We start from the raw sequence: 13278 nt of genomic DNA, 5'->3' as shown, positions 1-13278 counted from the left end.
TTTAAACCAATTTAAAGATGAACTGCCAGCAGTACAGCAGGGAGGGGTTACGAGGTGTACAAGACAATGCAGGTCCAACGAAAAGTTACACAAGATCCAATCATCAGAAATGTTGACCATAGTGACGGGGCAATTGAATAAAATGGATGACAGAAAAAAATGTGGCGGCTGGAAATCCAAAATAAAAATCTGAAATTGTTTCTAATTACTCTTAGTTTGAACTAATCACAGTTACTTCCGTTGGCAAGAAGCAGTTCTCGGTAGTAGAAGGCATAAAGTTTCCACACCTGTTGAACATTTACACCACCGTCACGTTTGTCCGAAAGTAACGCCAGAAAGTTGTGGAATAAGCCGTAGCCATAACTACTGCATAAAATCGGAGTGGTCAGCATAAAGCGCAGGGAGTGGAGAATCAGAGCTGTCAGTGAAATTAGGGGATTCACCTGACTGGCTGCTTGTTGCCGCTAATTGATAAATGCACGGTTCTCGGCGAACCAAGGTAGGGAAGGTTGTTCTGTGCGAGGATCAGGCTGATGGGGGGTTTCCAAAGCGAATGATATTTGATTTCTCTCTAGTCTTTGGTTTAAATACGGAGTTTGAAGTACATGGTGTGTTTGCTGTTTCAAAATCACGACCAGAATTGCTCCTAGGTGTTTATATTTAAAATAATCCTATTTCCTATTGTGTGGAAGTGTGTTTAGTAATGGGTTTGGAAGTTCTCTATATATTTCACCTTTTTTTTCCAGTTGGAGCTCCGATGAATCTGCCACGGATCCCAGATAGTTGGATTTTAACTTTAATTGTTTGCTTGTCACGAGTCGCTATGAATTCTTCACCAAGCTACCAGAGGACGGAAGATGGCCTCCCGCCCAATCAGAACCGCTCCTTCTTCTTCCAGCCACTGCCGCCACCACAGATGTTTGTACCTCCCGTGTCTCATTTCATGCACCCTCCCTCCTTCCACCCGTACTTCTATCCGACTGTAGGTGAGTAGATTCGCCGTCGCATACATTTTTGAGAGGAGAGATGTGTATTCGCATGCAACTGTGAGATGGCAGATGTATGGTTGGTTAAAACGCTGGTGACACGAGAAACCACAGGCGCTGGGATCTTGAGTACAAAACAACACTCAGTGGGTTGCCCAGTGTCTGTGGAGGCAGAGGGGTGGTCAGCTGCATCGAGACTCGCCTCATATACGGTTGAACGTCCCTCTGCTATCACCGACGCTGTTCGGCCCGTTGAGTTCCTCTAGCGGTTAATTTCATCTGTCACTTTAATCGCTTGATTCATGCGTTTATTTTAATTGTTGCAGTGGATTCATAATCAACGGATTAATTGTATAAACGCCGCTCTATCCCGGGTTCAGTTCAGCCTTTAACCTGCGTTCAGCACTGGTAGTTAAGGGAGGATGCAGGAGGTGAAGGGCTCTGGGTTGAGTGTCTGGGACCGCCACTCTTACTCCTGACGATCAGTGTACTGTCGTGTAAACAATCGAAAGGGAGTGGTCGTCTCTTTGGCCGGAGGTAGGTCGTAGCTTTGTCATTTGTTTAACTGGAAGGTGACTTGGTGTTTATTGGGTCATGCCCATTGCGCTGTCCATCGTTTAAATGTTGATATAGACTGGCTGCCTCTGGGTCAGGCCCCCCCCCCCACTGTCATCTGCACTGACAGGGGTGGTAGAACATGGCACAGCAACAGGCCTTTCTGCCCACAATGTGCTCATCCAATTAAATTAGGAATCAAATGGCTAAGTAATCTCCTCTCACACAATGTCCTTATCTTTCATTTTCCTCACATCCATGTGCCTATCTAAATGTCTCTTAAAAGCCCTAAAGTATCTAACTCTACCACAAACCCTGGTAGCACATTCCAGGCACTCAGTTTTTTCAAAAAAAAAACTTTTGCCCCTCAACTGTTTTGAACTTGCACCTCTCACCTTAAATATATGCCCCCTAGCAATGGGCACTTCAACCCTGGGGAAAAGATATTGTCTGTCTTGTCTATCTATGCCTCTCAATCTTATAAACCTCTACTACACGGGGTCATTTCAGAAACTCTTGGGCACATGGATGATAGAAAGATAGAGGGCTGTGTGGGAGGGAAGCGTTAGATTGATCTTGGAATAGGTTTAAGGTTGGCACAACTTTGTGCAAAAAGCCTGTATTCCGCTGTTAGGTTTGATGTTCTAAATTCAGATAGTTTTTCTAAGCCCATTTGCACCACTTACCTGTATCAAAATACATTTGTGGGATGGTTGGATCTTTCTGAAGCGCCAGCAGATTCTATTCAGTGTCTAGTACCATCTGGATTTGGACACGTGCTGCCTGCACAGAAATAAGCCCTTCAACTCATCGATGAGGTGGATGGTGAGAATCTTGATCCCATTACTGAAACATTTAAAACCTGAGATGGGTTTGAGTACACAGGGCGAACAGTTAAGATTTTGTTCTCACCAAGAACATGATGGTGATGTTAACTATGTATGGAGGTATGTACTTGGACAACATCTGAATCTGAGGCACTACTTGAATCCTCAAAGCACTTGAGACAATGGACCCAGTGTAACGAATAAAATTAAGCACAGTAAGCATAGTTATGGTGTCTTCTACAAGGTTGGTTTTTGAGCTTTATGTCACTAACACTCGACCAACATCATCTAGTGATAGGTAGTAAATGCTAACTTTGGTGACATCCATATCCCAAAATTAATTAAGTAGTGGCCAGACTAATTTTCCATTAAGGGGATGCAATTCTGATTTGAATTCTTCCATTGTCACATCTGTTTGACATTGCAACTTGCCTCCTTTTGTTACCATTTTGTTTGACTTTCTGATTTGTTTAAATTTAATGTTTGTTAGGTGCTGGCCATAAACGTTACTGTTATGTGAAGGAATGTCTCCTTTAAAATTACTTGGCATTTTCAGTTCCCAAAATGCTAGGTAGAATTGTGGTGTGGATTAAGAACCTTGCAATTTGTTTGTAGGGATTAATTATTGATTATATGAAAGTAATTTTTGTCTCTCTTCCTGTTAGAAATTGGTGGTAGTTTGTATTACCCTGTGTGTCCCATGCCATTCCCAAGAAGCTATGGCCCACAGTCACCAATGGCTCACACGAATTTGAGGAGACCCTATTTTAATTCTTTTGTCGCTCGACCGGCGTTTTATCACTCTGCCCGATTCCGGCACTATCCCTTCCGAAGAAATGTGACTAATTCAGAAGTCCAAACAGACACAAGTGAAACCAATCCAACCCAACCCAAAAGGACTGATGTGGTTACTGAAACTACGGCATGTAGCAGTCAAGCAGCTGTACTAAGGGACCAGCAGCCCCCTGGTACTGAATCAGCCTCTAACCCTGTTGAGATCCTCCAAGAAAGAGGCCTGCAACAAGGATTACAAGGAGAGTCTAATGAGACAGAAGAAACAGCTGTTACAGCCAAGAGCACCAAAACAGGTGGCTATGCTTTACAAAAGGAAAAGATAAGGATAGAGTGCAGTGAAGGAGCACCTTCAATCAATGTGTGGAGGTCATTTGAAGCAACTGTTCCCTTGTATAACACACCTAATAAAAAGGTAGAAGATGGTATTCAATGTGAAGTTTGGTCTGTTAGTGCCTGTGATAGTGGGGTGCCCTTTTATGGCCCATTTGAAGCTGACAAAATAATCAAGAAAACTGAAGTTCCAGAAGAACGTACTCTTCCAAGCAAGTCACAAAGAATTTTGCAAGATTCAAACAAATTTCCAGAAACTGGGTTTGAAACTAGAACGAAAGATGAGGCTTTGAGCTGCCCAGGCAGGCTTGGCAAAGTGGACAGCCTGCTCAGCAGAAACAATAAAAGCTGCAAGTTTCTAGCAAATGAGTTTGTGCCTGAGGTGTCTGAAAAGTCTCCATTGCACAGGAGTCCAAGTAGACTTGTTCGTCAATGTGGAATGGAAGAGAAGAATGCAACTAATAAAGAAAATGAGCCCATTAGTTCAACAGAGCCATTAAATGAAGAAAAGGTGTGTGAGCTATTGAAAAGTGATGTTTCCCTTGAGTCAGCTGAAGAATATATACCTTCTGCAAGTGTCCTGGCATGGCTACAAGACAAAGCAAGAAGCAGTTACTGTAAAAGTGGTCTTTCTCCAACATTGCAACATCAACCAGGAGACCCCAGTGGATCTTTTGAAGAGATCTCCTCAAAGGATGAGGAATCGTCACTTGATCTCTTTGATGTCATACACGGAAAAAGGCAGGTGTCATACTCTCACTTGATGTGCAATCCCTATTCTTCATCCTTCTGCCCAGCATCCTCTGCCTGCAGTGACGATGTTGGCGGTAAAGAGAACCAACACCTTTCTGAGAGAAAGCAATTTTGCAGTGGTTGCAGAAAAGACCTTCTAAGAGGAAAAGGCGCAAAGCATGTTTGCAGAAATAACTCTGCTACTTGGAATATCAGTAGTGATGCCTTGTCTGAGAAAGAGGATTTGAAAAAGGACCATTTAACTCATGGGACTTCAGTGTCCAATGTATGGCGACGATGTCGCAGGATTTCCAGAGAATCACTCAGAACAAGCAGAAACAAAAAATCTCGTTACTCTTCAGATTCCATAGAGGTAATAATATTTTAGCAATTAGTGAAACAGTGTGGGGCAGCAAATAGCTTTAATTGTAGTTGATTATTTCAACTGTTTCGAGATGGGAAAGTTCAGCTCAGTTTAATTTGGATAAGTTATTGGAATACATTGAGGGATCAGAGTGAATGTTAATTTGTTAAGTTTTCAAATGGTTATGGATAAGAAGACTAAGGATTGGGGAAAGGTTAATGCTGATACTATTGGGCAGGAACTGAAGCAGCAGTTTGGAGGCAGCTTTTACTAGGTAAATTGAACATGGGGACCATTTAAAAACCAGTGGGTCAATGCAGGAACAATGAGATGGCAAAGATCTGGCATCTTTTATGTTGAAAATTTAGTCAAGAGAAGCAAAGCAAGTTTTGGTGATCTAGAATCAGATGGACTCTTAGGAAGGCAGGAGAGAAGTGAAGCATGGTATTGGGAAGGCTAAAAGGAGACAAATTGTACTTGGAAAGTAAGAATTACAAGCCTTTTATACTTGAAAAGGCAAAAGATAGGACTACTAGACGACAGAATGTATCTACCAAATAATGAAGGCCTAGATAGAATGGACATGGAGAAGATATTTCCTATGGTTGGGGGGGGGGGTCTAGGACCAGAGGCCATAGCCTCAATAGAGGGACATCCATTTAGAACAAGGCATTGGGGTATACTTAAAGTAGAGGTTGATGGTTTCTTGATTAGTAAGGATGTCAAAAATGATGGGTGTTAATTCTTGTAACTCCCAAACACAAAACTAATTGAAAGAAAAGCATGGATCTAGGAATAACATGTACTTCATTTTATTTTAGTGAGGCACACACATGACGTGCGGGTGTGATGAGGTATACTGTTCATATATCTTTACAAACCTATTATGAATTGTGTAAACAAATGTTTAATATATTTACAATATTACTGAAATATTAAACACAATTGTGAAAGCTGGTGAATAGGGTTGAAACTGGCTTTGAGGGCATGGATGCTTTCATAACTTCAGTTCTGAATATTATTTGCTTTTATTTGCATGGTTTGTTTTTTTTTAAACATTGGGTGTTTCACTTTTTTTAAATGAGTTTTTGTTTTGACTGCCTGTATAAATACTTGGATAATAAATGTACTTGAACTTTTGAACTTTGAGGGGGTAAAATCAAGCATGATCAAATGGTGGAGCAGACAGTAGGCTGAATGGTCTAATTCTGCTGTGTACATTATCATGTGCCTGGAGCCAGAGAGCAAGATGTTAATGAGCACTTTACATCAGCATTTATCCAGGAGAAGGATGTTGAGCATACTGAGGTCAGGAAAGGGATGCTCGTGTGCCATAGAATGATGACAGCAAAACAAGATGGTATTGTTTAGTTGTCTCCAAGGCCAGTGAGCTTTGCATCAGTTGTAGGAAAATGAAGAATTGGAGTGAAGGATGTATTTGGATTTAAGAAAGTGTGGATTTGGGCGATAGCCTACATGTCTTCCAAACTTGAGTTTTTGAAAAAATGACAAAAGAAAGAAAGGCAGCACTTGAGACAAACATAGAAAACCTACAGCACAATCAATACAGGCCCTTTAGCCCACATGGAACATGTACGTACTTTAGAAATGACCGAGGGTTACCCATAGCCCTCTATTTTTCAAAGCTCCATGTACCTATCCAAGAGTCTCTTAAAAGATCCTGTGTCACCGGCAGCCCATTCCACGCACTCACCTCTGCGTTTTTTAAGGAAAACTTACCCCTGACATCTCCTCTGTAACTACTTCCAAGCACCTTAAAACTGTGCCCTCTCGTGCTAGCCAATTCAGCCCTGGGGAAAAAGCCTCTGACTATCCATGTGATCAATGCCTCTCATCTTATACACCTCTTTCAGGTCACCTCTCATCCTCTGTCGTTCCAAGGAAAAAAGGCCGAGTTCACTCAGTCTGTTCTCATAAGGCATGCTCCCCAATCCAGGCAACATCCTTGTAAATCTCCTCTGCACCCTTTCTATGGTTTCTACATCCTTCCTGTAGTGAGGTGACCGGAACTGAGCACAGTACTCCAAGTGGGGTCTGACCAGGATCCTTTATAGCAGCAACATTACTGCTCAGCTCTTAAACTTAATCCCACGATTGATGAAGGCCAATGCACCCTATGCCACCTTAACCAGAGTCAACCTGTGCAGCAGCTTTGAGTGTCTCCCTGATCCTCCCCACTGCCAAGAGTCTTTTCATTAATGCTATATTCTGCCATCATATTTGACCTAATAAGATGAACCACCAATGGTTGAACTCCATCTGCCACTTCTCAGCCCAGTTTTGTATCTTATCAATGTCCCGCTGTAACCTCTGACAGACCTCTACACTATCCACAACACCGCCCTCCGCCCCACCCCCCACTTTTGTGTCATCAGCAAATTTACTAACCCATCCCTCCACTTCCTCATCCAGGTCATTTATAAAAATCACGAATACTGACTGGCCTGTTGAGTACCTCCAGCATTTTGTGTTTTGCTTGGATTTCCAGCTTCTGCAAATTTTCTCAAATATGAAGGTAGCTATCCAATAATATTAAAGGTATACCAAAAGTTCTTTTAGATAAAGTGGATATCAGACTGCTGGAAAATGATGCTGGAGAGGTAGTAATGGTGGACAAGGAAATGACAGAGGCAAAATTGTTATTTTGCATAGGTGCTCACTGTTGAGGACACTAGCAGTATGCTGGAAGTTCAAGAATGTTGGGGGACAGAAGTGAATGAAGCTGTCATTACTTGAGAAGGTTCTTGGGAAACTGAAAGATCTGAAGGTATAGAAGTCACCTGGACCAAATGGTGTACACTCCAGGGTTCTGAAAGAGGTTATGGAGACAATGATCTTTCATGAATTAAGATTCTAGCATCGTTCTGATGGACTAGAAAATTAGCCATAGTCAGCATGGTTTCCTTGAGGGAAAATCTTGCCTGACGAATCTGTTGGAATTCTTTGAAAAAATTAACAATCAAGATTGATGAAGAAGATTTGGTGGATGTTTTGTACTTGGGTTTTCAGACGATCTGGCAAGGTGCAAGACACAAGGCTGTTTAACAAGTTTAGAGCCCATGGTATTTCAGGCAAGACCATGAGATATAGGAGCAGAATTAGGCCATTTGGCCCATTGAGTCTGTTCTGCCATTTCATCACGGCTGATGCAGTTTCCCTCTTAGTCTCAATCTCCTGCCTTTGAAGTGTATTTTCATATGTCTTTGGTGAACAAGGAAGTCAATAAGATGTATAAGTGCATGAGCACTGAGGCAATGCTGGAATTTTGTATAATACCAGTTACTCTACAGGTCATTGTACGTAAAAATGATTTTAAATTTCCTTCTGTTCTTTCCTGGTTCAGTTCAGGACATTTGCATATGTATTTGCAAACAGAGGAGCTGACATGTCTGTTCAAGGCCACAAGAAAATACTTCATTAGGACCAGCACAAATGCAATACAGAAAGGAAAAAACAAATGCCAACAGTAGTGGTACAGAAATCAAAAGAATACTTATCTGCTAAGCAAGCTGACTTGGAGTGCACCATATATCTGACAATCACATGCAGCCTGCTTTCTTTCTTTCTGTTTCTCACTCTCTTGCACTCATAACAAAGGAAATGCCCCTTTTCATGCCCTTCAAAACCCCTAACATGGGTACTTTTCCATGCATTTGGTGCCTACACCTCCATAATGACCTCTCCTTCCCCAGAAAGTTTTTCACCATTTTCCACTGTTTGGCTGTGGACTTGAATTCCCTTCTGTGGATTTGTTTTCTTGTACTTTCCAAAGCAATTCCTCTCTAAGCTAACAGTACTTTTCCATAGAATCATAGAGAACTGCAGCATAGAAACAGGCTATTCCGCCCATCCAGTCTGTACTGGACCATTAAACTGCCTACTCTTATCAACCATAGCCCTCATATCCCTCTGATCCATGTACCTATCCAAACTTTTCTGAAACATTGAAATCAAGGTTGCATGCACCATTTGCACTGGAAGCTCGTACACTATCATGACTCTGAGTGAAGGTTTCTCTTTGTGTTCCCCTCAAACTTCAATTGGGAGAAGTGCACAAATACAGTATAATCGCACAAGGCCACTGGGAAGGTTCCAGGATAAAAGGGAGACATTGCCTAGTGGAGCAGTTGTTGGAGTGGTGGGGCTTTGGCGAGGATGGGCCTAGACAAGGTAAGGAGATAAGACTTTGCCTCCCAGCTGCCAGGGTTCATGATGTTTTTGAGTGCATTCACAATATCCTGAAATGGAAGAGTGATAACTGGAGGTCATGGTATGTATTGGTACCAATGCCATTGGTAGAAAAAGGAAGTTGGTCTTGAAAGCAGAATACAGGGGGTTGGGAAGGAAGCAGGATGTCCAGGGTATGAATCTTGGGATTGCTGCCTGTGCCACACAACAGTGAAGATAGGAATGGAATGAGGTGACGAATAAATGTGTGGCTAAAGAATTGGAGCGGGGCAGCAATTCAGATTTCTGGATCATTGGGACCTCTTCTGGGGCAGGTGTGACCTGTACAAAAAGGGTGGGTTGCATTTGAATCTGAGGGATGCCAATATCCTGGTGGGGAAGTTTGCTAATGCTATTGGGGAGGGTTTAAACTAGTTTTGCAAGGGAGTGGGAACTGAAGTGAAAAGGCAGAGGATGGGGTGGTTGGCACACAAGTACAGGAAACTTGTTGGGAGTTTGAGGAAGGATAGGCAGATGATAGTGCAAAGATGCACTCAGTGTGATGGTTTTGATGTGTGTACATTTTAATGCAAGGAGTATCATAAACAAGGCGGATGAATTTGGAGCATGGATCAACGTGGAACTATGACGTTGTGACTTGGATGTCTCGGGGGCAAGAATGGCTGTGGAGTACCAGGTTTCATGTGCTTCAAAAAGGATGGGGGGTGGGGGGGGGCAAAAGAGGTGGTATTGCTAATCAGGGATAAGTGTCATGGCTGCAGAAAAGGAGGAAGTCAGAGTGATTATCTACTGAGTCATTGTGGGTCCAAGTCAGAAATTAGAGTTAAAAGGAGCCATGGAGGCTTTGGTGAGCTGGCTTAAGGAAAACCCCAAGGCATTCTGCAAGTATGTGAAGAGCAAGAGGATGAGCTGTGTGAGAATAAGACCAATCAGATGTGATAGCGGAAACGTGCATGTAGCGGAGGTACTTAATGAGTACTTCAGTGTTCACTGGGGGGAAAAAGACCTTGGCAATTGTAGGGATGACTTGCAGTAGACTGAAATGCTTGAGCATATAGACATTAAGAGGATGTGCTGGAGCTTTTGAAAAGCATTGTTGGATAAGTCACCAGGACTGGATGAGATGTACCCCAGGCTACTGTGGGAAGTGAGGGAGGAGATTGCTGAGCCTTTAGCAATGAAATTAACATCAATAGGGACGGGAGGAGTACCAGGGGATTGGAAGGTTGCAAACGTTTCCTTGTTCAGGAAAGGGTGTAGGGATAACCCAGAAAATTGTAGACCAGTGAGTCCTGTTTCAGTGGTGGGCAAGTTGTTGAAGACCCTGAGAGGCAGAATTTGAGCATTTGTTAAGGGTGGGTCGTGCCTTATGAGCTTGATTGAATTATTTGAGGATGTAATAAAACACGTTGAAGTGGATGTAGTGTCTATAGATTTCAGTAAGGCATAGAACATATAATAGTACAGCACAGTACAGGCCCTTTGGCCCACAATGTTGTACCGACCCTCAAACCCTGCCTCCCATATAAGCCCCCAACTTAAATTCCTCCATATACCTGTCTAGTAGTCTCTTAAACTTCACTAGTATATCTGCCTCCACCACTGACTCAGGCAGTGCATTCCACGCACCAACCGCTCTCTGAGTAAAAAACCTTCCTCTAATATCCCCCTTGAACTTCCCACCCCTTACCTTAAAGCCATGTCCTCTTGTATTGAGCAGTGGTGTCCTGGGGAAGAGGCGCTGGCTATCCACTTTATCTATTCCCCTTATTATCTTGTACACCTCTATCATGTCTCCTCTCATCCTCCTTCTCTCCAAAGAGTAAAGCCCTAGCTCCCTTAATCTCTGATCATAATGCATACTCTCTAAACCAGGCAGCATCCTGGTAAGGTTCCCCATGCAAGGCTCATTTGGAAAGTAAGGAGGCATGTGATCCAAGGAGACCATGCTTTGTGGATCCAGAATTGGCTTGACCACAGAAGACAAAGGGTGGTTGTGAATGGTTCATATTGTGCATGGAGGTTGGTGACTAGTGGTGTTCTGCAGGGATCTATACTTTGTGAATCTTAAAAAAAAATATATATATATATATATAAATGACCTGAATAAAGAAGCAGAAGGCTGGGTGAGTAAGTTTGCTGATGATACAAAAGTGGGGGGTGCTGTGGATAGTCTGGAGGGTTGTCAAAGGTTACAGCAGGTCATGAATAGGATGCAGAACTGGACTGAGGAGTGGCAGATGGAGTTCAACCCAGATAAGAGTGAAGTGGTTCATTTTGGTCGGTATAATTTGAAGACACCATAATAATGGTAAAACTCTTGACAGTGTCCACACTGGACATCTCGGAGATCTTGGGGTCCGTGTCCGCAGGACACTCAAAGCTGCTGTGTAGATTGTTAAGCAGGCATATGGTGTGTTGGCATTCATCAACTGTGGGACTGAGTTGAAGAGCCATGAGATAATATTACAGCTATACAAGACCTTGGTCAGACCCCACTTGGAGTATGTGCTCAGTTCTGGTCACCTCAGTACAGGAAGGATGTAGATACTATAGAAAGTGTGCAGAGGAGATTTACAAGAATGTGGTCTGGATTGGAGAGCATGCCTTATGCGAATGGTTTGAGTGAACTTGGCCTTTTCTCCTTGAAGCAACAGAGGATGAGAGGTGACCTGATAGAAGTGTATAAGATGATGAGAGACATTGATCATATGGATAGCCAGAGGCTTTTTCCTAGGCCTGAAATGGTTAACATGAGGGGGCATAGTTTTACGGTGCTTTGAAGCAGGTACAGAGGGTTTTCCAGAGTGGTGGGTGCGTGGAATACACTGCTGACAATAGAGTAGTGAGAATGCCAGGCAGGATGTTGGAATGCTCCTCTTGCAGGATGTGGGAAGTCAGGGAGCCCTCCGGTGTCCCTGACAACGACACCTGCAAGAAGTGCATCCAGCTGCAGCTCCTAACAAACCGCGTTAGAGAATTGGAGCAGGAGCTGGATGACCTGTGGATCATTCGGGAGAATGAAGAGATTATAGATAATAGTTACAGAGCATGGGAAATTGGGTCACCTTCAGGTGAGGGAAGAGGAAAGGGCAAGCAGAGCAGGGTTCCCCTGTGGCCATTCCCCTCAACAATAAGTATACCGCATTGGATACTTCTGGGGGGGGGGCGGGAATGACTTACCTGGGACAAGCTGCAGCAGCCAGATCTCTGGCACTGAGTCTGGTTCTACAGTGCAGAAGGGAGGGAGGAAAAAGAGGAGAGCGGTAGTGATAGGGGACTCGATAGTTAGAGGTTCTGTGGTTGTGACAGAGAATCCAGGATGGTTTGTTGCCTCCCGGGTGCCAGGGTCAAGGATGTCTCTGATCGCTTGCATGACATTCTGAAGTGGGAGGGTGATCAGCCAGATGTCGTGGTGCACATCGGTACCAATGACATAACAGGAAGAGTGAGGAGGTCCTGGAGAGTGAGTATAGAGAGTTTGGTAGGAAGTTGAAAAGCAGGACCTCGAGGGTGGTAATCTTAGGATTGCTACCTGTACTACGTGCCAGTGAGGGTAGGAATAGAATGCTCTGGAGGATGAACAAAGGAATAGAATGCTCTGGAGGATGAACAAGTGGCTGAGGAACTGGTGTAGGGGGCAGGGTTTCAGATTTCAGGATCATTGGGACCTCTTCTGGGGTAGGTGGGACCTGTACAAGAGAGACGGGTTACACTTGAACTACAAGGGGACCAAAATCCTTTCAGGGAGGTTTGTTAGTGCTATTGGGGAGGCTTTAAACTAGATTTGCAGGGGGATGGGAACCAGAGTGCCAGAGCTGACAGTATGGCTGGGGTGAAAATAAATGATGTTAAAAGTTTAAGCAAATCCACTAATAGAAAGGTTGTGAGTGGTGGTAAAAATCTTCTGAGGTGTATATATTTCAATGCTAGGAGTATTGCGGGGAAGGCGGATGAGTTGAGGGCGTGGATTGACACGTGGAATTATGACATTTATAGCAATTAGTGAAACTTGGCTACAGGAGGGGCAGGACTGGCAGCTTAATATTCCAGGGTTCCGATGTTTCAGATGTGATAGAGGCAGAGGAATGAAAGGTGGGAGTGGGGTAGCATTGCTTGTCAGGGAAAATGTTACAGCAGTGCTCAGGCAGGACAGATTAGAGGGTTTGTCTACTGAGTCCTTATGGGTGGAGCTGAGAAACAGGAAAGGTATGGCCACATTAGTGGGGTTGTATTATAGACCACCCAATAGTCAGTGAGAATTGGAGGAACAAATCTGCAGAGAGATAGCAGGCAACTGCAGGAAACATAAAGTTGTGGTGGTAGGGTATTTTAATTTTCCATACATTGATTGGGACTCCCATACTGTTAGGGGTCTAGATGGTTTAGTGTTTGTAAAATGTGTTCAGGAAAGTTTTCTAAATCAATATATAGAGGGACCAACTAGAGGGGATGCAACATTGGATCTCCTGTTTGGAAA

The 13278-nt window shown here is 43.5% G+C and overlaps 1 protein-coding gene across 4 annotated transcripts in view; it reads left to right on the top strand.

The window, feature by feature from the left end:
- The first annotated feature begins 413 nt into the window (after nucleotides 1–413).
- The window catches only part of LOC134343845 (uncharacterized), a 68240-nt gene continuing 55375 nt past the window's right edge, over nucleotides 414–13278 (top strand). For 2 of the 4 annotated variants that reach the window (XM_063042653.1, XM_063042624.1), the window contains exons 1-3: nucleotides 518–650; nucleotides 747–986; nucleotides 3034–4598. In XM_063042653.1, coding sequence (XP_062898723.1) covers nucleotides 554–650; nucleotides 747–986; nucleotides 3034–4598 — 1902 coding nt within the window. In that variant the 5' untranslated portion in view covers nucleotides 518–553. The other 2 variants (XM_063042642.1, XM_063042632.1) reach the window with 2 other exon arrangements.

The sequence above is a fragment of the Mobula hypostoma genome, chromosome 1, assembly GCF_963921235.1.
Source record: "Mobula hypostoma chromosome 1, sMobHyp1.1, whole genome shotgun sequence".
Lineage (NCBI taxonomy): Eukaryota > Metazoa > Chordata > Chondrichthyes > Myliobatiformes > Myliobatidae > Mobula > Mobula hypostoma.
The sequence above is the reverse complement of the archived record's forward strand: the minus strand, read 5'-3'. Positions and strand labels throughout refer to the sequence as shown.